General features: G+C 37.1%; 1 protein-coding gene across 4 annotated transcripts; it reads right to left on the minus strand.

Moving 5' to 3' along the window:
* Positions 1–126: 126 nt before the first annotated feature.
* Positions 127–25,224, minus strand: LOC147568709 (bifunctional protein FolD 1, mitochondrial-like). 4 transcript variants are annotated; one of them, XM_086655113.1, is made up of 6 exons: positions 25,199–25,224; positions 4,080–4,427; positions 2,870–3,189; positions 2,168–2,404; positions 1,927–2,094; positions 127–539 (listed from the first exon to the last, which is right to left on the minus strand). In XM_086655113.1, exons 2-6 carry the CDS (start codon positions 4,339–4,341, stop codon positions 369–371), a joined length of 1,158 nt encoding a protein of 385 aa, XP_086511239.1. In that variant the 5' UTR covers positions 4,342–4,427; positions 25,199–25,224; the 3' UTR covers positions 127–368. The 4 variants fall into 4 exon arrangements, with proteins under 4 accessions (XP_086511239.1, XP_086511241.1, XP_086511240.1 ...); XM_086655115.1 differs by lacking the exons at positions 4,080–4,427; positions 25,199–25,224 and adding an exon at positions 17,310–17,525; XM_086655114.1 differs by lacking the exon at positions 25,199–25,224 and having other exon boundaries at positions 4,080–4,585.
* Between the last annotated feature and the right edge of the window lie 269 nt (positions 25,225–25,493).

The raw sequence follows: 25,493 nt of genomic DNA on the forward strand, positions 1-25,493 counted from the left end.
GATGATAAGTTTCACTGTTATTTTCTGTACCCCTGGGTGCTATTCGATAGCACTCCTGACAAAAAAAGCTGTTATAATGTCATATAGTGGTATGTAATGATACGAAGTTACTAAAATATCCGCTAGTAAACAACAAGAAATTGTATTTTTTCTTGAAGATCTTTTCTTTAACATAAAACAAGTGGACAATCCTTATCGCTTTATGATATTAACTACATCAGCTAAGAGAACCACTCAACTCAGCCTCTCTCACTTTCACCATCGATGAAATTCTCAAAATTGCAGCAGCGTACCACCCCCTGTAATGCCTATAGGAACCGATGAACTCAAAAAGGAGGCGATCTAAAGTTGCTCGTGGTACAACTTGGTCATGTGAATCTGTATGCGCGTTTCGCGGAGTCCAGGGTGTTAGAAAGAAGCATGGCGATAGTCATAGGTCCTACTCCTCCTGGAACTGGGGTTATGGCTGATGCTACCTTCACTGCTTCTTCATAACAAACATCTCCTCTAAGAGAGTAACCAAATTCGTTATCTGGGTCCTGCACACATCATTTTCGTTACCACCCACTGATGATTTCACCAGTTGTTCAGAAGAAATAGAATAGCAATTAAACTGTTCATTTTAAGACTGCTATATTTGAAAGAACTGAATGAACATATCCATATACCAAGAAAACCAAAAAAGCAGTTTCATAAGAAGCACTCTCGTGTAACTTAAGGCGCCTGTGTGTATGTCACTAGCTGCATCCGCCCAAGGACTATGTCCTCCAACACCATTTCTATGTCTCCCTGATTTTTCTTGAATCATCTCTCTCCCCTCTGTTGTTGTTCACCAACTCAGTAAACACTAGTCTCCTTAGGATACTACTCCTTTGTAGAGGTTTATTATCTAATGACCGTGTGGAATTTTAAGCTTAGATTGGTAAGTTAGACGATATATATATATATATATATATATAGGTATAGATATATATAGGTATAGATATATGTGTGTGTGTACATTTGAGTCCTTCAATTTGAATATTGAGAGGATAGCACCATCTTGAAACACGCGTTTCCTTTTACTAAATTTAACCTGTGTTTTACATTAGAGGGATGTCTTATTGGAGTTATCAATCTTAACTTATCTAAAACTTAGACATATTGCATATTCAAATGTTTTTCTTCTACAAAATGTTCATCATGCTGCAAGCCGCTTCAACTGATTTTAGGTCATCTTAGCATTCGGGAATGGAGTGCAATTACTAGGAATCGCATTCCGGAATGATGTTAGGTGTGCGAGAATGAATCAGGAATCACATTAGGGATGGGGAATGCGACTCCTCCTGAAGGGGAAATCCTAAACCCATGAGAGAGAGGGTATGGGCTTCCCATTGGAATCGTCAATCAGATAATATATGGACAAACTTAATCTCTACCATTCCATTCTTCACCAAACCAAACCAAACAACAGAATAAAGCATTGGGATAACGAGGAATCACATTACGGGGTTACTGTTCCTAGTAATCACATTCCTATCCCGGACGTCAAACATGGTCTTAGAGGAGTTTAGATGGATCCCATGTCTTTGGGTTGCTTGAGCAATTTTATGGAACAAATGCAATTACACTAGAGTTAAATTTGAACTCAGCTTAGGCGGGTGATCATTAAGAATTAAATTATTTACTAGAATTATTCAAGTTTATGGGATGAACATGTCAACATAAAGGCTTCTATTCCCGAATTGTGCATCAGCTATAAGTCATTTCCATTAAATTATCATGATCCTTTTCAGATATAAGATCAAAAATAAAATGCACTTCAATCTTAAGACCACCTAAGTGCTCAACAGCCTGAACTTAGAAGAGAAAGAAAAACAACCAGAAGACAGAACATTTTCATGCTGAAATGTAGGGAGAGAGAAAGAGGATCAGCAAAGTGTATACCTCAACTGGATTTGTCCCAATATCGACCACTATTGCACCTGGTTTTATCCAATTGCTTCGAACTAGGTGAGCAACACCTGCAGCAGAGACCAATATATCGGCTTGTCGTGTGATTTCTTCAGGGTTCTTAGTGAAGGCGTGTACTACACTGACTGTCGCTCGGTGCCTCTGCCAGAGAGAAAACTCTTTCAGTTTGATTAACAGAAAGGTCCCACTTATGCTAGATTATTACTATCATTACCTGCAAAAGCAAGGAAGTAGGAAGTCCTGCAATGTTGCTCCTCCCAATCACAACTGCTGTCTTTCCCATGATTTCTACTTTAGACCGAAGCAACATCTCAATGCAAGCCTTCGGGGTGCATGGGATGAATAATGGCTCTCTTCCTGTCATGGCAAGATTCCCAATGTTTATTGGATGAAAGCCATCCACATCCTTTTCTAGCTTCACGAAGTTCAAAACTTTCTCCTCGTTAACATGCTGTTAATAAACATTTTGGTTAGTCGCTCATAACTAAAAGAGGTAAGCAAACGTCAGTAGTCAACCTTCATACAAGAGGCCAGAAGCACCCTCTTTAGTTGGTCATTTTGATCTTTCTTTGTTATTAATCTAATAAAATGGGTAGTCGTGAATCTGATGAGTCGCCTCCAGGTCTATTTTGATGCAAGGTATATTCAAAGAACCTTCCAAAGGGCAGGACTTCTTACACAGCATGCCGCATGTATCGTACAGGTAGGTCAGGATTCAAGCTGCAGAGCTAAGTACTCCAATCCAATTTTTCGGTTTCTAATTTATGATGTGATAAAGATAACTTAATGGTGATTGAGTTCACCAGAAAATTTACAATAATCATGATATTACTATACCAGCATCCTTCAAGACAGTAAGAAATTGAAGAAAATCAAGCAAGATCTAAAGAAGTTGTAGTATAGTTCTTGAAATTACTTGGGGTAGGGGAAGTTGCACGAGAATACCATGAACTTCTGGATTCTCATTATAACTCGAGATGGCATTAAGCACTTCCACTTCTGCACAATCCTCTGATAGCTCCGTTATTAGGGACAAGATTCCAGCTTCTTGGCAAGCGGTTATTTTTCTGCGCACATAAGTTTGAGAATCTTTTCTCTCTCCAACCAAAATAACAGCCAATCCAGGAACTTTTCCAATAGCATTCTTCATTCTACTTACTTCCTCCGCTATTTCGGATCTTATTTCATCTGCCATCAACTTCCCATCAATTACCGCAGCAGTCTGTTCATTGGGTGCTGAATACGTCAAAACAATGACGACCATGTATTAAACTCAAACAAGAAATATAATCTACGAAAAAGAAGACCACTGTAAAAGAACCAAGGAGCTAATATATATATTCCATGAATTAAGTGAAGGTAGCTTAGGCAGTCGTAAAATTCCGTCAAGGGCCTCAACAAGTGAAACCCAACTAGTACTCACAAACACATACACAACACAGCAAATGCTGGAACCACGAACAACTACATAAACTAAATTGGAAGATTCAAAGTCAGCTAATACTTGACAAAGACAAGTAAGTTCCTGTGAAATTTTAGGTTTGGTTAAATCTTGTGTAGTAAGACTTATTCGAAATGGTCATATACAACATCACATCGAACCTTTATTACATTTTTTTCCGAATTCTTAAAAATGATATCTAAGCGACAAATCAATCATGTCTATTGCTGTTTCTCTCAATTATACAAAGTTACAATTTCATAAACGATCAAATACACCCCTCAATGAGAAACCAATTCTAAGTAATTTAAACCCTTTTAAGTTTGCACGAATCGAACTCAAAACTAATTGGCAATAAGAGGAGAGACATTATATTATATGCTTGGTCATGATACTTCCTTTACCCATATTGAACTATTCTGGCAAACCCAACTACATAAGAAAAACCTCAATGAGAAACCAATTCTAAGTAATAACAACCTTGATAACATTAGATTTTTTTTTTTTTTGTTTGCTTCACCAAATCCTTATATAAATGAAAAAAGGAAACCTTTTTCATAATCATTTATGAAATTGGAAATTTAGAACTGTGGGTCATCCATGAATTATCAAAACCCTAGGTATTTGATATTATTACCACTTAAGAGAAGACAATTTGAAGTAGAAGAGATAGAAATTACAGTACCTTGTTGATTAAATGTTAAAGGAGGAGGAAGGCGGGTGTTGTTCGTCGTCGGAGGTAGACAAGGTGATGAATTAGGATTCCAAATTTCAGGTAGTTCGGGACCCAGAATTCGTAAAGTAGGATTAAGAAGAGGCGGTGATGGAGGAGAAGGGAGAGAAGGTGGATGCGCTGAAGAAGAAGAAGAATTTGAATAGTAAAATACTTTCAAACCCATTTTCCGCCATTGTTGTAAACTCCCTTTTCTGATCATCTTCATAATCATTATCAGCTATTGATTTCTGCTTTGGAGGACATTAAATCAGAAGATGGCAATTTTCAGAAGAAGAAAAAGGAGAAAAAAAAACAAGTCTTTTTTCCATATTCATTTTGGTTTGAACCTTTGAGGGTGTGATTTGATTTTTTAGGGTAACAGAAAGAGATGCTATTACTGTGCCCTTATACCGCCACGTCGAACATTGTCAAGTGCCCTACTTATGACCGATTCGTTAAAATGTCCCCCTTAAGATAACGAGCTTATGTTTTGGTCCCTTTTTTTTATAGGGGTGTTCGTTGGTTCGGTATCGGGTAATTTGGTATCATCCGTTACCAAACCGCTCATGGTTTGGTTAATGAGTTTTCAAACCGTTACCAAACCGCTCATGGTTTGGTTCAGTTACTAACCAAACCATCATAAGCAGTTTAGATACTACTGGATACCAAACCATCAGTAAAAATAATTTGTTCTCTATAAAAATTGGCGAATCGAGTTACTTTCTTCATACATTGACGTATAAAATTAAGACAACACTTTAAAAATCTGGAGAAACAATCAAACTAATATAATACGTCGAAAAACATTTGAAACATTAAAGACATGTGCATGCCACCGACCGAAATATTTTGTAGTAGCTAGTAACATTATCGATACATGAATTTTTTTAATATAATACTAGCTAGTAACATTATATTGTAGTGGTGTTGTTGTATTTGTACGAAATTATGGAGATATGATAGATATATTTTAGAAAAAAAATATGTAAATATATAATTATATATATTAATTGAACTAAACTGGTTCGGTTTGGTTTTAATGGTTTCTAAAAATTACATCCACTTACCGAACCAAACCAGTTGGTTTTTGAAAATCTACAACCATACCAAACCACTCGTTGTTTGGTTTGGTTTGAAAACCGACTGGACCGGTTTGGTTTGATTGGTTCGGTCTATTTTTGCACACCCCTACTTTTTTGTTTTTGCTGTTAGTCAACTCTAATTGATGACTTTTTTTTTTCCTTCTAACCCCTCTCTTCAAAACTCGTATCCTCCCTATCTATTGTCACTCTCTTCTTGTTGGACGGAGGTTGGACGGTCACCGGTCGACTACCATCATTTAAAAAAAAATTCTTCTTCTTATCCTTTCTCTCCAACTCCCACCACCACCACCACTTCCTCCGACCATCATTGAAAATAAACATTTGAAACATAAAATCGTTTGTGTTTATATACACAAGCTTACAATGAGTAACACGAGAAAAATCTATGCGGCAACGTAGTTTTTGAGCTAAACGTTTTAAAATTGTACGTTTTCGGCGGAACCTTTCTACATATAAAAACTCATTTAGACTAAAGTCTCATATTCTTTTATAGCTGGACTTCTATTTCTGGTATAGTTTTTGGACTAAAAAACATTTCTTTCAATATATAAGATGAAACAAAAGACTACAAAAATGAAGAATAAAGTTGACGAAAATGATTGAAGATACTACTAAAATTGACCTACACAATCCTAAATAGAAATCAACCGTTCATCGAGAGTGAAGTTTATCAGGAGAGAAGGAAAGATGACTAGAAAATAGAGATCGTTGATTTCGTGCATGTTTGGAGTAGACTTGACTTGTAGCCTCTTCTAGCATTGAAAGTTGAAATAGATATCCTAGAAATAAAGAAATCATGAAAACACCGGTTTCTTTTTATGGCTTGAAACTAGATGGATTTGTTATAGTAACTTATACATTTCCATGAGAAGATTCATACATGAATGAAATCTATGAGTGTGTGCGCACCAATATTAACGGCGCGTTGGTGTGAAATCTTATCTGGGATAATTTATCGATAATGTAAAGTCTAAACTGCTTTTCTGATACATAATGTAGTTAGTAAAAGTCTCAAATGGTCTAACTTAGAGGATGTTCGATTCTTTTAGCACTTAAAGTGATAATTGTAAGTGTTATGTCGTTTGTTTTCCATCATTCTAATTGCATAGTTCTTGTTTTTATGTTAATTTTAAGTGTTATAAAAATGAATAATTGTCTATTTTGACCTTAGCGTATTTAAGTGTTAGCGTTTCATACTGATTCATTAAGCTCGTGATTTTAGTTAAAATAACAATTATGAATAGTTTGTGTCGAAAACATAAATTGCAAACAATTAAGAATTACGAGGGAGAAAGAGATCGCGTTACATCATGGATTTTGGGTGGTTTTGTAATTAGTGAAGGAGAAATGAAAAGAATCTAGGAGAAAGGCTTATGTGAGATATGAGTGTTGAAGAAGAAGAGTCTTGACTAAAGTCATAAGGAAGTTTTGTACTTATCAATTATTTAAGATTTACTTTTAGTTATGATTTCATTGGTCATTATTATACTGTATTACAAAAAAGCAGAGTCAGACTAAACATTTGGGAAGCCCGGAGTATAGTTTAAAATTGGGGTCCTGTTTGCTAGAAAAAATAAATGAAATTTCTAATGGTGCTTAAAGGCAGGGGCGGACCCATGTGGAGACCAGGTCTGGCAACTGCCCAGCCTGATCTTCACATGTTTATAACCAGCTATTAATTTTTAACATGCATTAACCTAGTTCCAGTGGTAGTGTCTATGTGATTCCAAAGCAAAGACAATAGTTCGAGTCTCTCTTTGCCCATGTTGTCTAAATTCTTTTTAGTTTTCATTTCCCTTTCCCAAGAGAAATAACACTCCTTCAACAAAAAAAAAAAAAGAGATATAATACTAGAGAACATCATATTTCTCTTGGTTGGATACACTTTAACTATCTAATTTTTTCTACTCAAGTGTCATTGAATATGAAGATCGAAGATTAGTTATTAATAAAATAACGTAATTTTTTTTCTTTAAGATGTATAATAAATGATAAAAATCTACCGATACTTTGGTACTCAATTGAGTTATCCAATGTTACGTTAATTTGTAAATCTAAATCAAAAGACCGCCACTTTGAATGTTTAGTTAGAATATTAAGATAATGTGAAATCATGATACGAAAGAATATCTTATTAACGTAAAAATTGTCTTGCGCTGTATCTTGTAAATCTATACACATTATAGAGACTTTAGGCTTGCCCGTTCTAACATTAAATCCTGGTTCCGCCCCCACTTAGAGGGGAATTTGAACCTTAACCTCTTCACAAGATATAAACACTTAACCACTAATCTACAACTTAAATGATTTTATAAAGAGTCCATAGGTATATAGACCAAAATAATGTTCAAAAAAGGTTTATGATTCAATCTTCCTAAAATATGGATATTTAGTCCTTTTACATTATGGACATAAAAATCCCTCACTTTCTAAACACAGTACCGTCAATGTCCCACGCTCAAATTTCGCGCGTTTTGGAAAGATAGATTTGGGCGTGATTTGGGGGATTTATTAGCAAAAAATGGATTGAAACAAATCATAATTTCTCTCTCCTCTAAACAAATTTAGAAATCAAATTTTCTCTTTTCTATTATCCGAATCAATCAGAAACCAAAATCCTAACCAAAATAAAACGTCATCACCACGGATATTTCCAAATCAATTTTCTCCCTCTTCTTTACAGATCTGGAAACCAAATCAATTTTCTCTATCTTACTATGTAAATTTTTTTTCGATTCAAATCAATTTTCTCTCACTTAACTTTCAGATTTGGAAAGAGTATATTTTTTGGGATCAATTTAGCGTGATTTGGGGGTTAGTATACAAAACATATATATCACTTTCTCTCACTTAACTTTCAGATTTGGAAATATTATATTTTTCTGGGAACATTAAAGCAGCATTTGTTTTCATTTTTACTCATACATAAATACACATCGAATACAAATTATGAAACAAATACATAAATTATGTATTATTTAAGACGAGGAAACCATCATTTGTGATGTATACAACGTAATTTATCAAATGTATGTGGGTCTTTTTCAATAAATTACACATAATTTCTTTTACATTACACATCGGTTACATTCTGTTACAAAAAAACGTACAAAATCTTCTCTGGTTCAAAAATGGTGCTCATCCATGTACTCTCCATTTGTAGTCTTGAGCAGGACAAACAACAGTTACACTATATTGTCGAAGAGCATATCCAAATGCTTTTGCACCACCAAGAAACAACTGACCAACTTCAGTAAATATTTTATCCGAGCCATCAGGTTTTAGTTTCGTTGACTTACTTTGATTTGATGATTCTATTTGAAATTCCATCTGTTATATCAAATCTACACACATAAATACACATACATTAAAAAAATCATATATTGTATTATAAACTACATGTAAAAATCCGTAAATTATGTATAATGCTTGTCAAATTTTGACAATATTTGAAGGTTTTGAATAGTTTCGTAAGCTTAACAAGGCTATTGTTTTGTATGAAAAGTACGCGTAATGGTAAATATATAATACATAATTTATGTGCACTTTTGGTAACTGTTCTGGCAAAAAAATGAGAAAAATGTTGGATAAATTTTTCATACTGTATGAACTTTTGGTAAAATGTTTTTGATATCATTGATAAAGTACGTATAATTTGTATGATAAATACACATATATATCATTCAGTAATAATAACAACTTACTGGAAATTTTGCGTAATGTACTGTAAAGTATAGGAATGTATCGTACATTACCTATATTGTATATTCTGTTATAAGAAACCGTACGGATAATCACAAGGTTCCAAAGTTGTACGGATGGATAAATCTGATCTGAAGAAATATCATAAACCACAGAAGATTAAACATAAATCTAAAGAAATATGATATTATTATTGAATGCAAACATAAAATATCAAATTTGAAGGAATCGTTCAATAAGGAATAAACATCAAGATCTAAAATAGTTATGAAAATTTTAGAGAGAGAAAATAAACATCATACATTAGAAGTTAATGAATTAGTAAACAGATCTTATAGAATTAGATCATAAATCTGATATGATCCATAATAGAGCAATATAATCTGATAATTTAACATGAGAAACAATATTAGATCTTAACAATGGTGATTATAATGAATTTCACAGTGTCAAACCTGATAAAGGATGAATGTTTGCACAACAATCTAATGAAGATGAAACAAGATTTCTGAATTTAATGGAGATTTATTAAGTGAATCGGTTTTAGTGAGAGAAAATAAATTATTTCCGTTACTGAAGATAATGAAGCTAACATTACTTTGAATAGAAACGTGATTGGAGAGAGAATGTGGGAGATAAAAATAGAAAAAGATATTCAAGGATTTTGTTGGTAAATCAGTTATAATATATGAGGAAGGTTATATTAGGTATTATGAATTAATATATATTCTAGGGATTTGTGTTTTCTCTCTAGAAGTATACCAATGGACTAGATATCCATTTACAATATTATTTTGGTTTTCAAGATCCTTAATGGGATTAGAGTGGACTAAATGTCATATTAGGCCCCGTTGTTTGGACTATAAGCTCAAAAATTATTTTATAAATTTGCTTAAACTATAATAATTATTTTAAAAATGACATATAAAATTCAAAATTTGAGGCCTTTAATTTCATTAGGTGAAAAGTGACTTTTTGGTTGTCTTGTGTCCGCACCGCCCCTGGGAAGAGACAATTTCTTTTCACTTATAAAGTTGAAATTTATTTTTTTACACTTACTTTTTTATTAAGTAGAAGTGATTTACACTTATTAGATGAAAAACAAACAATCTAGAATTGTTGTCCCGCACGTAATAAATAAAAATCACTTAAAAGTGCGAAAATCAAACACCTTCTGTGATACAATTTTAATTTCATGACCATTTTAGTTGTGTATTCTTCGCTCCCAACTACTTATAAGCAATAACCATATAAATTACACTAATGGTGTGTTTGGATGACGGAATCATGAATTTGTGGATTCACGAGTCTTTCGGGTTTATGGTTCCACGGATTAGTGGTGGCCAACGGGCCGTGTCGTGCCGGCACGACCCGTTTGGCAGCCGTGGCGTGTCAGACAAGCCACGGCCACGCCAGGCACGGCTTGAGCCGTGCCCAGACCACAAAGGTCTGGGCACAGAAAAGGCCCAGCCGTTCCCGTGGCGTTTCTGACCGTTTCCGTGGCCGTTCCGTGGCGTTCTCGTAGTCGTTCCCGTGGCCGTTCCGTGGCATTCCCGTAGTCGCTTCCGTGGCTCAGACCCATTCATAAATATTTTTTTACTTGTCAAAAAAAAGTAATAAAAGAAATATTACATTTTTTTTCAAGTAAAAAATTGTGATGTACAAAAACTTTAGAGTCTATGTCTATCTTTGTTTATTTTATTGGAGAAGAGTTGTATAAAGACTCTCCACATTTACTTTATATTTTGTGGTTTAGGTGTGGGACTATCTTTACCACTTTATTTGTTTATTTTTTTGAAAAAAAGTTTTAGTTTGTTTCAACAAAAAAAAATCTAAGTAAAAAAAAAAGTGTTTTGAGGAATGAGGATGTTAGTACACCCTAGGTAATGCTTAAAAATTCAAATAACTAAATTGGGCCGTTGCTAGCGTGTCGTTGTTGCCGTTTCCGTTCCGTGCCCATGGGTCGTGCCGTGTACGATCCGTTCCGTGTCGTTCCTGCGTGTCTAATGGGCCGTGTTTAACGGGTCTGGGACTCTAAAATCCCAGCCCCGACACGGCACGTCAGACCCGTGACGGGTCGGCACGGCACGGAACGGACCGTTCCGTGCCGTTCCGTGCCGTTCCGTGTCCTCAAATATACGGGCCGTGCCGGTCCGTTTCCGTGTCGGCACGGCCCGTTGGCCACCACTACCACGGATTTATGAGTCCAAGTTTTTTTTTGGTTTGTTTGGTAACTAATAAGAATCCCAAGATTTATTATTATTTGAGTTTTTTAAATGCTTTTTTAATTTTTTTGAAGAAATCTTTTTATCGAAATTCGTTTTCTCAAAATTGTTTTTTTACAAGTATTATTATATTGGAAAACTTTCTTTTTGAATTCATCATAAAAAAAACCAATTCGAACTCGTTTTTCCAACTTTTTTTTAGTTAACATTTTCTCAATAAAACATTCCCCAAAAACCATTTATTTTCTCGAAAGCCCTTTTTCCCAAAAAAAAAACATTTTTTCCCCAAAAACCGAAATCTCCTGCAAACTGTTTTTTTCACGATTTTTTTTTTCGAAACCATTTTTCCCTTACAAAAAGGATTTCGGAAAAACAGTCTACATGAAACAAAATATTTTTAGGAAAATTCGGTTATCGAAAAACAAAAACGATTACAAAAAAAAAATCGGGGAAAAAAGGTCAGCGAGAAATAACGGTTTTCGGAGTGAAAAAAAATTATTTTCGGTAAAAAACATGGTTTTCGAGGAAAAAATATTTTTGGGGAAAAAAAGGTTTCAGGCAAAAATCAGTTTTCGGGAAAAAAATCAATTTCCGTGGGGAAAAAATCGACTAATTTCGGTTATCAAAAAACGGTTTTCGGGGGAAAAAAGGTTTGTGAGAAAAAAATAATCGGGAAAAACAATTTTTAGGGAAAAAATGGTTTCTGGAAAAAAAAAATAACTTAGAGAAAAAAATCGATTTTCCCAGTTTGGGACAAAAAAATGTTCATGGGAAAAAAAGTTATTTGGAAAAAAATGGGTTGTCATGGAAAAAAACGGTTGTCGGAAAATCTAGTTTTGAAAAAAAATAATTTTCGAGAAATAAGAGTTTTTCGGAAAAAAAAAAAGTTTTCGAAAATCAGTTTTCCTGGAAAAAAATTTTTCTTTTGTCGATTTTAAATTTGAAATTTAGGTTTTTTTAATACAAAATCTTAGGGGATAGGGTGAGATTTTGTTCCAATGCAAGTTTTGGATTTAGGAATCCTTAGGATTTAAGTGTCCTGAGATTTTTGGTTGCCAAACAGACCAAAGAATTTTGAATCTTACCAAATCTCATTTTTAATGAAAATCCTACTTAGGAATCTTGCAACCAAATGCACCATAAATTTTTTTCATGAAAATAATAATAATAATAACTATTCACTTTTATTTATTATTCATAAAGAACAAGAATTGAGACAATAGGTGTTGAACATCTAATGTTACAAGAATTACCAACTAGTCTCAAACCATATTAACTAGTCTAGTCGATTATCCATAACTAATACTTTGTCATTGATACTAATATTTTGGGATAATAATGAATCCGAAAAATAAACAAAAAGGTAGCAAGAACGCAATTAAACTTGTGACTTCATGTTTGTTAAATAATTTAGACTGTCATGCCATTATTTTCAAATCAGCCTTTGGAGGCTCTTTGGCAAAATTTTGGGGTTTGCAAGGTTGGACCACATGGGAAAAAAAAAGGTTGGACCACACTGATTGCATCCTTCAAAATTCATTTGGCCCTATAATATATATGTCAGGTTATTTTTCCAAACTGATTAGATCAAAGAAGTGGCATGCCAAATCATAGGGCACAAAAATAAAAGAAAAAAGAGAAAGAAGAAAAAGCAAAGATGCTTGATATGGACCATCCAGTAACACATTGTGTAGTTTCTCAACAAAAAAGAAAAACACATTGTGTAGTTAGGTCAAAAGACTCAAAACCGTGTGCTCCTCCTTTTTCCCTCTTCTTGATATATCGTTTTATTTTTTATTTATAAGTTTATTCCTCTTTTTATTTCAAACATAATACAAATAAATAAAAGTAGCAATCCAGTACCAAACGTAAATACAACAAAAAAAACAAAGACGGCAACCTAAAATAAAAATAAATTGATGGATGGTGTTTTTGAAAAGTGAAAATTTTAAGAGTTATTTGCTTTTTGGCCCCCTATTTTGTGACGAACTTTTTTTCGATCCCTTATTTTTCATAAATTCAAATTTGATCCTTTTTTTAATGTAAATGTCATAACTATCCTTCTTATAAATATATTTTCAAAATAAAATTAATTAGAAAATATCGCTCTCCACCTCTCTCTCCACCTCACCTCTCTCTCCACCTCACATCTCTCTCCACCTCATCTCTCTCTCTTCACCTCACCTCTCTCTTCTCTGACGAAGGTCGCCGATCGGATCGGCGACCTTCAAACATAAAAAAGAATATATATTCTTTCTCTCTTCTTTCTTCTCTCTTTCCTTTCTTCTCTCTTTCCTTTCTTCTCTCCCTACTCTCTCTCTCTCTCTCTCTCTCTCTCTAGCTCCGGCGAAGGGGAGGAGTCCCTTCGCCAGAGCCTCTGGTTTCGTCTGTTTTTTTATGTTTGAAGGTCGCCAGCCGGAAAATTTTCCGGCCGGCGACCTACGTCGGAGAAGAGAGAAGTGAGGTGGAGAGAGATGTTTTCTAATTAATTTTTGTTTGAAAATATATTTATAGGAAGGGTAGTTATGACATTTACATTAAAAAGTAGGTCAAATTTGAATTTATGAAAAAAAATGTCAAAAAAGAAGCTAGTCACAAAGTAGGGGGCCAAAAGAGAAATAACTCAAATTTTAACTGATCCAACTTTTGATGATAAAACAAACATGGGGTCATTTAAACATTTGTGACTCATAGATATAAAGAAACAGATGATAGATAAGAGAGTTACATAAGAAATGTCAAAGCGGACAGTAATACGTAGACATCATCTCATAACAATCCAAATGTTGTTTTAGACTGTAGTGAACTCGATCCGTTTGACTACCCGAAAGAAGAAGAACACAATTATAATTAGAAGTAAAGAATCGATTCAAAGTACACACCAAATTTTATACAGTGCCTTTGACGGTGGATTGTTTACAGATAGGGCATGGGAGTAGGAAAGGGTATTTATAATTTCTCTGAAAGGTGGCCCGACTCTTCATAAATATATGCAACACTATGATATGGGTCTGAATGAACATGTCACATTGATTACCATTTTTGCTAAGGATGGGAAAAAAGGAGAAAATCTTAAAGAAGAAAGAAAATAAAGAAAGATGAAAGGAATCAGATTCTCACTGTACACCAACACTCCATTAAATTCTTTTACCTTCCCAGTTCCCACTGACCTCCTTAGGCCTCCTCTAACTAGGTTTCAGATACTCTCCTAAACATAAATGAGAGATCCAGTAAGAAATATCACACAGTGGAGCTGATGGTGAAGATGAAAATATCTATATTCTGCCGACAAAGGCGACACAGTTTCACCTTTCAACTCTAGCTTCAGCTTTAGCTCCCGAAATCGCATTTTCCTATTAATGATATTGTTTGTTTTCCGTGGTTCATGCACTGCTGCTGGTATCGTCGGTTCGCCATCACTACTGGAAGATAGTATTGAAGACGAGGGAATTCTAGGAACGGAATGCTTAAATACTCCTACTTTGATTTGCTTTAGTTCAGTTGAGTTGACAATTGAACAAGTAAAGAATGTGACAATCTTTGTTTCCAACTTCAAAAATGTCTTTGCTCACAGTTTTCGCTTGTCAAATGCTATCAACGACTGTCTTGATCTGCTCGGTCTTTCAGCCGAAGAATTGCGCTGGACCCTCACATCTTTATCATCAGCATCTGCATCTCACCACAAGAACCACAGTAAGTTGTTAAATTACTTATATACTGTATAATTGACCAATGCCCATTTGTTTATAATTAGTCATCTGAAACTCTGTCAACTACCCTTGGACTGTTGGAGTGGTTATCGAGTTGGTATCCATTCTCTAGGTCTCGGGTTTCAGACACAGATAAAACTATATTACCTATATTGTCAAATATATTCAGTAGGCCAGGGCTGTAGATCTTCATTATATCTATAGTTTGTAAACATCAGATCTTATGAGCTAACATGTCTTTATGTTGGATGATATCGAATATGTATAGTCTGTGGACCTATTACGTATTTACGTGTAAAAAATAATGCTTGAGGGTTGAACACTATGCTTTATAATACAATGTCGACTATGTAGGACACTTTCCTGAGTCCTAACAGCAGATACTATCATGTGAGTGCTTGTAGAAACTGCAGAGGAGCGGCCTACTCGGAAACAAAGCAAAGCAGGAAGATTATTATCGGATGATCTAAGGTCGTGGTTGACTGCGGCACTTGATAACCAAGACACATGCATCCAGGGTTTCGAGAAAACCACTGGTTTTGTTTATGAGCGACAACTAATGTCAGAGGCACTCAAACATGTCACCTCACTTGTCTGTCACCTTGCCATGGTGCGTCGCGATAATCAAACTAATCATTATCACCAATCCCCTCAACAAAATAGGTCCTAGTTCTGGTTTTGGTTCGAGGACTAATCGTTGTAGTGTCCCATCATGGATGCATATTAGAGATAGGAAACTATTAGGTCAAGCTCCTCCTCCTCCTTCCCCATTCAACAATGGAAGTAGTACAACAAGTAATAGTAGCAGATGTGGTGGTGGCTGCTGATGGTCAGGAAACGTCACTAGGATAAAGGATGCAGTATTAGCAGCTCCAACTTCTAGCCAACTAAGTGAACCATGAACTACTTCCTGTTTTTTCAATAAAATTGCCTTTATAGTAACTTTGAAGCTTTGTTTCTCATACTTGTCCTTGAAAACTAACATGTCTGGAAGCACGGTTACCTGAAATCCTTCCATGGGTTTCAACACAGCTTTATAATTTAACATTCCTTCTCCCACATTAGTCCCCATGCGATGAAATTCTGGACAAGATAAGTTTGAGAAGATGACGCATTTAGATTGAATAACGTGATGAAAGATGGGTAGTCAGATCTGGAAACGGGTTTGAACCATAAAAGGTCCTTGTAATGGTCTGAACTTGTTGAGAAGTATACTTGAGGAACAAAGAAAATTCACATAATCTTCAGTATTTACATCGTAAATGAGTCCAGGATCGACAACCTTGTTTGGATTAACATGACCCGACCCCATAGCGGGGGGGCTAGTGGGTCGATAATTATCTCCAATATCTTCGATTTGGTCGACAGAGTTATCTAATGTGTCTGCTGTCGTCATTATAGCCGATCTAATAGCTGCTGACAGCAGACACATTAGATAGCTCTCTCAACCAAATTGAAGATATTGGAGATAATTATTGACCCGCTAGCCCTCTCGTTATGGGGTCGGGTCATGTTAATCCAAACAAAGTTGTCGATCCTAGGCTCATTTACGATGTAAACACTGAAGATTATGTGAACTTCCTTTGTTCCCCAAAGTATACTTCTAAACAAGTTCAGACCATTACAAGGAGCTTTTATGGTTGCAATGGTTCAAACCCGTTTTCAGATCTGAACTACCCATCTTTTATCGTGTTCTTCAATCTAAATGTGTCATCTTCTCAAACTTATGTATTCGAGAATTTCATCGCACGGTGATTAATGTGGGAGAAGGAATGTCAAATTCTAAAGTTGTGTTGACACCCATGGAAGGATTTCAGGTAACCGTGCTTCCAGACATGTTAGTTTTCAAGGACAAGTATGAGAAACAAAGCTTCAAAGTTACTATAAAGGCAGTTAAGTTGAAAAAACAGGAAGTAGTTCATGGTTCACTTAGTTGGCTAGAAGTTGGAGGTAAATATGTGGTAAAATGGCCAATTGTAGCTACAGAGACATGGGTTGATTCATAGGACTAACGAATTGGTTTCCTCATTCTTAGTAAATGATATCTAAGTGACAAATCAATCATGTCTATTGCTGTTTCTCTCAATTATACAAAGTTACAATTTCATAAACGATCAAATACACCCCTCAATGAGAAACCAATTCTAAGTAATTTCAACCCTATTAAGTTTGCACGGATCGAACTCGAAACTAATTGGCAATAAGAGGAGAGACATTATATTATATGTTTGGTCATGATACTTCCTTTACCCATATTGAACTATTTTGACAAACCCAACTACATAAGAAAAACAACCTTGATAACATTAGATGTTTTTTTTGCCCTTTTTTCATCTTCATGCATGAAATGGGGAATTTAGAACTGTGGATCATCCATGAATTATCAAACCCTAGGAATTTGATATTATTACCACTTAAGAGAAGACAATTGGAAGTACACAGAGAGAGAAATTACACTACCTTGTTGATTAAATGTTAAAGAAGGGCGAGGAAGACGGGTGTTGTTCGTCGGAGGAGGTAGACAAGGTGAAGAATTAGGATTCCAAATGTCAGGTAGTTCAAAACCCATTTTCCGCCATTGTTGCAAACTCCATTTTCTGATCATTATCTGTTATTGATTTCTGTTTCATAAGACATTAAATCAGAAGAAAAAAGAACAAGTTTTTTTTCCATATTGATTTTTTTTTTTTTTTTGTTGAAATAGGAACTTTCATTAATGAATGGGTTAATTCCGTTTTGGCCCCCGATTTGTGACCAACTGGCCGTTTTAGCCCCCATAAGTGTCCGGCAGTTCGTTTTGGCCCCAAAAAATTCCTAAATGGCCCCAAATGTTTTCCAACCTCCCAATTATACCCCCATGGCATTTCTGTAATTTATTTTTTTTCTTTTTCTTTGTCCACCTCATCTAACAATTGACACATCACTCTGTCCACCTCACCCTTCTTCTCCGGCGAAAGGTTGCCGGCCGGAATAAAAAATTCCGGCCGGCCACCTTTACCAAAATAATTTTTTTTTTTTTTTTATTTCTCTCTCTTCTTCATCTCCTTCTTTCTCTCTCTTCTTCATCTCCTTCTTTCTCTCTCTTCTTCATCTCCTTCTTTCTTTCTTCTTCTTTCTTTCTTCTTCTTTCTTTACCTCTCTCTCTCTCTAACCCTTCTATTTCTCTCTCTCTAACCCCTCTCTCTCTCTCCCTATAACTCCGGCGAAGGGGCGGAGCCCCTTCGCCGGAGAACCAGACCTTGAAGGTCTGGTTGGAAACCAGACCTTCAAGGTCTGGTTGGAAACCAGACCTTCAAGGTCTGGTTTGAAACCAGATTCGGTCTGGTTTCAAACCAGACCGAGATCTGGTTTCTACAACCAGATCCCGGTCTGGTTTGAAACCAGATCGGAATCTGGTTTCAACTAAGAAACCAGATTCCGATCTGGTTTCAAACCAGACCGGGATCTGGTTGTAGAAACCAGATCTCGGTCTGGTTTGAAACCAGACCGAATCTGGTTTCAAACCAGACCTTGAAGGTCTGGTTTCCAACCAGACCTTGAAGGTCTGGTTCTCCGGCGAAGGGGCTCCGCCCCTTCGCCGGAGTTATAGGGAGAGAGAGAGAGGGGTTAGAGAGAGAGAAATAGAAGGGTTAGAGAGAGAGAGAGGTAAAGAAAGAAGAAGAAAGAAAGAAGAAGAAAGAAAGAAGGAGATGAAGAAGAGAGAGAGATAAAAAAAAAAAAAATTTATTTTGGTAAAGGTGGCCGGCCGGAATTTTTTATTCCGGCCGGCAACCTTTCGCCGGAGAAGAAGGGTGAGGTGGACAGAGTGATGTGTCAATTGTTAGATGAGGTGGACAAAGAAAAAGAAAAAAAATAAATTACAGAAATGCCATGGGGGTATAATTGGGAGGTTGGAAAATATTTGGGGCCATTTAGGAATTTTTTGGGGCCAAAACGAACTGCCGGACACTTATGGGGGCTAAAACGGCCAGTTGGTCACAAATCGGGGGCCAAAACGGAATTAACCCTTAATGAATCAAACAGTTATTACAATATTTGTCAATTAAAATACAAGGAATATTCGACCACTTCTTGTTTCTATTCTTCTTTCTCGCCCATTTAGCTATCTTGTCTGCAAGCACGTTGCAATTTCTATTAATATACTTGAAATGAACTTTCTCGAACCCTCGTTTGATCGCCCGAATTTTCTGGATATGAGACATCGATTGCCATTGAATTGAGTGTTTCTGATTATTTAAGTGATTGATAATGTTGATATTGTCGCTTTCTATGATGATTGACTTGAGGTTCTGTTCCTTAGCCCATTCAAGGCCATGGAGAATAGCTTTCGCTTCACTTTCTTCACTGTTTCTAGCCCTGGTAGATTTTACTTGAGCTTCGAGGAATTTGGATTCAGTATTATGAGCTATCAAACTGATTCCCACATTGGATATTACGTTCACAAATGATGCATCGACATTAATTTTTATGAATTGTCGGGGTGGGGGTTTCCATTTTTCTACTGGTTTTTGTGTCGTTTTCACTATGTGTTTTTTGCTTCTCGGGTAGGATTTGATCATTTTAATCATTTTAGTCAGATCAGTAATCTCATGTTGGAAACAATGATCGCATCTAATTTTCCATATAATCCAAAGAATGTTCGCAAAATGTATATCTTCATTCGAGAAACCGAGATTTGAATCTTTCTCCCAGGAGAAGATCCATTCTCTGATGGAAGTAATATTCTCCGAAATAATATTAAAGTGGAACCAGATGTTTTTAGCTAGGGCACAGTGGAGAAGAGCGTGCTCTATAGTTTCAACTGTAGTGCAATTAGGACAATTAATGTTATTATCGATATATTTACCAATTCGGTCTCTAACCGGGAGCGACTGAGTGCAGATTTTCCAAATGAACATCTTAATGCGCGGAACAGTGGGGAGAGCCCAGATGAACTTCCAATTATGAGAATTAGTATCTTGGGTGCTATTATTGGTGCTGAGGTGTTGGTACATAGATTTCACTGTGAATTGGCCCGATTCCGTGAGTTTCCATTTGATCTGATCATTTCCTTCACTATTCACTGGGATCGCCTTGATTAGATTCTGAGTGACATTGTCAAAGTTGGCTTGGAGCTCTTCGTCATTCCAACTATTATTCGTAATGAGCTGAGAAACCTTCGTCAGATTAGATTGATTGTTGTTTTGGACTACTTCTGTGATTCCTGGGATCCAGTGATCTTCCCAAATGTTAACATCCCTACCCGATTGCACTTCCCAGGTTGCCATTCCCTCAATAATGGAGTAATGCTTCCTGATGGTCTTCCAAATCCATGAGTGATGTTGCTTCGCCGGTCCCGGTTTTTCTTTCGTCGGATAATATTTGGCCTTGAGAAGTTTCGCCCATGGTTTACCTGGTTCTGTCTTGAGTCTCCATGCCATCTTAGATAAGAGAGCAGTGTTATCTATTTCTGGCAGGTGAATACCCAGCCCCCCTTGGTGTTTGGGTTTGCAAATATCAGTCCATGCTTTAGTGCAAATACCCTTCGTCTTACCCCACCAGAAGTTCCTTTGAGCGGACTTGATGCTTTTGCAAATCCCTTTCGGGATTGCAAAGCACTGCATCTGATATCGGGGTACGACCGACGCGATAGCCGAGATGACCACTGTTCGACCAGCTTGCGACAGGAAAGAGTGATTCCATTTGTTGAGCTTACTCGTGATGTGGTCGAGAATATCACTGAACACCTTAGTCTTCTGGGCTCCAATAAATAACTGAGCACCAAGGTATTTCTCTGAGGTTGATGCATACTTAACTTTCAGAGTACGCATGATGAGCCTCTTGAACTTAGGATGAGAGTTCTTGGAGTAGAAGATATTAGACTTCGCATAATTAATTAATTGACCCGACGCGGCACAGAAATCTTGAAGAATAGTCTTGAGGGTGTGGATGTTATCGATAGAATTACGCCCAAAGATAATACAATCATCCGCGAAAAGCAAATGAGAAATCTCCATATCTTCTCTACTAATGGGGAAGCCCTGAAATTTGTTATTGGTGTTATTGATCAACTTTCGACTAAGACCTTCCATAGCAAGCGTGAACAGGAACGGAGAAAGAGGATCCCCTTGCCTAATACCTCTAGAGGGATAAAAAATGTCACCTGGCCTACCATTCACCAAAACCGCCATGGAAGAAGTCGATATGCACGTACTGATCATATTGATCCAGTGTTCATCGTAGCCCAAGTTTCTCATTATATCTATGAGGAATTTCCATTCAATTCTATCAAAAGCTTTCGACATATCTAGTTTGAGACCGAAATAGCCTGCTGCTCCTTTCATTCTCTTATATGAGTGGATTATCTCCTGGCCTATAATGATATTATCCGTAATCTGTCGACCTGGGACATATGCTGCCTGAAGCGGATTGATGATATTAATGAGAGTCTGCTTAAACCTGTCAGCCAGAATCTTCGTGATGATTTTGTATGTAGTGTTCAGGAGACTGATGGGTCTGTAATCCGCTGGAATTTGGGGAGTCGAGGTTTTGGGAATGAGGCAGATGTGCGTATGGTTGATTTCTGGCGGAAGGTAGGCTGTTTCGAAGAAGTTATGGACTAGAGTGTATATATCTGGGCTGATCGTGTCCCAATTGGAATGGAAGAAGAAAGGAGGGTACCCATCCGGACCAGGGGCGGCTTCTCTTTTAATACTCTGAATAGCCTGATCAATCTCTTCATTACAAGGCATGGCAATAAGCTGCATGTTCTGCTCTTGACTGATGACTTTATTGAAGAGAGTGTTGTTAGTAGGGTCTTCCATCGGATTAATAGTGGAACTAATGTTGAGAAGGTGGGATGAGAGAATGTCCTGGATATCTTTACTGTCTTCCTTCCAGTCTCCGTTACTATCTTTGATCGCCGTAATCTTGTTGGTTCTATTACGTTGTATGGCTTGAGAGTGAAAAAATTTAGTATTCTTATCTCCTAAAGTGAGAAAGTTATTTCTCGACTTTTCTTTCCAAAGGCTCTCTTGTTGACTATACAGGTCTTCGAGTTTGTTGTTAAGGTGTGTGTATTCCTCCTGGGAATTACTGATCTGTAGCTGCGTGATAGTCTGCTTAATATTATTCTCTATGTTCTGGAAAGTCTTCTTGTTCCAATGGGTTAGCTTCCTGCTTAGCTTTTTGAGGTTACCTTGAATGTTCGTATTATTTTGATTAGCTTTGATGTCGTTCCAATTAGTCTCAATAAAGCTGTGGCACTCCGGGTGAGTCATCCATGTGCGGATGAACTTGAACGGTTTAGGTCTGAGCTCGCTGGGGTCTCTGTTATTCAGGAGAATGGGTGCATGATCCGACCCCACAACATCTAGGTGACTAACTATGGAGTACTGGAATTGCTGCAGCCATTGGATGTTAGCTAGTCCCCTGTCTAATCTCTCCTGTATCAGATTTTCCCCTCGTTGTTTATTGCTCCATGTATAAGGGGTGCCTTGGTACCCAATATCCACTAGGCCTAATCGGTTGATGACATTAATAATTTTCGGCATCTGAGAGTTAGTGGTCTGTGAACCGCCACTTTTCTCTTGGGGATCCAAAATACAGTTTAAATCACCTATCACCATCCAGGGATCATTGTTCGATTGGCAAAGAAGATTAAGTGTGTTCCATGGCTTCATCTTATTATTGTTGTATGGAGATCCATAAAAACCCGTGATGATAATCTTGTTACTCGACTTATCCGTAATCAGCTCCGTATGGATGATATTATGATCAGAGTGCCTAATCGTGCAGTTAAGATGATGCTTCCAATAGATTGCCAACCCACCTGCTTTTTGAATAGGATCAACAAAGTAAGAAGCATACTGCTTATGAATTGGGATGATTTTCTTCATGTTATGTTCTTTGTTTTTGGTCTCAGATAAGAATATGATGTCAGGTTGGTATTTAGTAATAAGTTTGATGATGTGTTTCTTCGTGAGAAACGCCGAGGCCCCTCTCACATTCCAACTGAGTATGGAAGGGCACTCTCTCACATGAATGTTGGTCTGCATCAAGAAGCGGGAGAAGAGAAAACCGATCTAGTTCGACCCCACAAAACAACCAGAAACCAAAGAGACTAAAGAGAAACAACCACTTAAGAAGCAACTAAAAACAGAATAAGAAGCAACTAAAAACAAAAGCAACTAAAAACAGAAGCAAACTTAACAGAAACTAAAAAGGACTTATATTAACCATAAAGACATAACAATAATCACTAGACGATTGTCTAACCAAACAAGAAACTACTCAAACAGTCCCACTTACACAGAAGATCCAAATTAGTATACGGCCAAAACAAAATACTGTTCTAACTATCTTATACTAGAAAGAACATGGGACTAAACACAAACTAAACAACTAAAAGCATAAACTGAAACCAAAGAAAACACACTGACACTAGCTAGAACAACAGACTTATTAGTTGAAATTAGACTGTTCATGACTTCCATCCTCCCTCTCTGCAGATAAGTGACTAGGTGACACCAACAGTGAGTCCGCGAACTTGTGCCTCCTCGTCTCCTCTTGACTGTCGATCGACTCCGGAGGAGGGAAATACCATTTGTCTGGAATGATAGGAGAATGACCCATCGAATCAGAAGAATTACTAGAGGCCCCTCCACGACCTTTGAATCTGCTTGACGAGCTTCCACCAAACTGCATCTCTCTCTGTTTCTTATGAATTTCCTTCCTCCATTCTCCTTCCTCGATTTTAACTTCTATAAGCTCATTAGACTCTTTTCTTTTGCCCCTAATTTGAAACAATTCGTGAGGGGGTATTGGTGCAGAAGAGTTGATAGGTGAGGAAGGAGCAACTAAAGATAGAGTATTCCCAGGGATAGACAGATAAGGAGTTACATCCATATGCGAGAATTGGGGTTTACTGTGATGACGGATACAAGGGGTAATGGGGTGCTCTATAATCCTACAGACATGACAGATAGCTTTGGGAAAACGAAGATAACTAAAATTGATTGGTTTACCTCCGTCAGTGAAAATAGAGTTGAGAGTGGCCAGAAGTGGTTGACGAATATCATACATGAACTGAATCCTTATATAAGGATTGGTAACCATACTGAAATTCTTGGGCTGAATCTGCAGAATATGCCCCATGCACGAGAAGATAATTTCCAGATCATGTTGATTCTGGATGGACGATGGAAGACCAGTAAAGCTACACCACATCGGCTCTTGCATCAACGGAGGAATCTCACCTGTAATAGGGAACTCTATCTCTTGCATAACGATTAAAAGGCCTCTGATAATCCACGGGCGACCTTGATGAATTTCATTCATCACTATGGAATTCCTAGGTCTAATGATAAAGTGATTATGCCCTTGGTTCAGAGGAGTGATCTTACATTCCCCAAAAAACTTCGATTGTGCCGAAAGATGTTTCCGGATGAAACCTATTCCATACTCATAGTGACACACAAGACGAGCTATAAACCCTGAAGAAATCTCTTGCAAGTCCTTGTTTTCGGCTGGCTTGGGGTAGGTAATAGTCAGATTGCCATAGTCCGAGAGGTTTAGTTGCAGAGCCATGCTCTCAGAAAGATTGTCTATGTTGATACTAGAAGTAGAGGTCGACATTAATATGATAGTTAAGAAGAAGAAGGTGAAAAGGTTTGCGTGTTGAGGCTCTTTAAGAAGGGATTGGAAATGACTACTCTGCTTCAAAGAATAATGACAACCCCAAGAACACAACGAACGGATATTCATCGGAAACCACCAACTAGCAAATTTCAAACCTACTGATTCACCTCGGGAATGACCAAAACCGTAACCACTTGGAGGCTCGAGACTCACCAGCCTCTAGGAGTCAGCCAAACGTAAGAGACGACACAGGTTCGTGCATGCAGAGGGATTAAGGAGATGAACAGCCTAATTTCAACCTATCTAGTTGTTACACATGTTGGAAAACTAAATAAAGGGGTTAATGCAATTTAAGACAAACCTGTATGCGCGTGCCTTCTTTGTTCTTAGATTTCGTCCCTTCTGCGACTTGCTCCAAGTGGATCTCTTCGTCTTCTTCCTTAGTTACACTTGTTATGAAAGCAAGATTGACGGTTGAAGTAAGTGGTTCTAGTGATTGTTGGGAAGCTAAATCACTTAAGTAGAACTTTAATGTTGCTTCTGTGATTGGTTAGCATAATATCTGGTTGGGATTTGGGTATGATGAACTCGATCCTTCTCGATTTGGCTTGCAGTAATGGTGAAATAGGGTTTCGGTTTGGGGAAAAAGGAGAGTGAAAAAATCGCCTGGCTGACGTCACTCGGCTTCTTCTCTCTCCTCAAAAACCCCAAGTTAATGAAAATGTACTTACATCCTTTTTCCATATTGATTTTGGTCTAAACCTTGTGTGTGATTTTTGGGGTAACAGAAATATTGATGTTAGGAAGCTGCTAAAAAACACCCGTTAAAAGTGTTGTTAGCCCCTGGTGGAGGAGATTGACCAGGTCGATCTATTTTGACCACAAACATCTGTTGGCACCCGCTGAAACTGCTATACACAGATCGACCAGTCCGAAGACCTAAGTAAAGGTCCCGACTCCGATCGATCCGAATGGTTTCGGAGAAGAGAGTCTGAATGGTTTCAGAGAAGACAGTCTGGATGTCCG

Source organism: Eschscholzia californica, unplaced genomic scaffold (genome assembly GCF_041429995.1).
Source record: "Eschscholzia californica isolate CP2 unplaced genomic scaffold, dmEscCali1.0.p SCAF_1, whole genome shotgun sequence".
Classification (NCBI taxonomy): domain Eukaryota; kingdom Viridiplantae; phylum Streptophyta; class Magnoliopsida; order Ranunculales; family Papaveraceae; genus Eschscholzia; species Eschscholzia californica.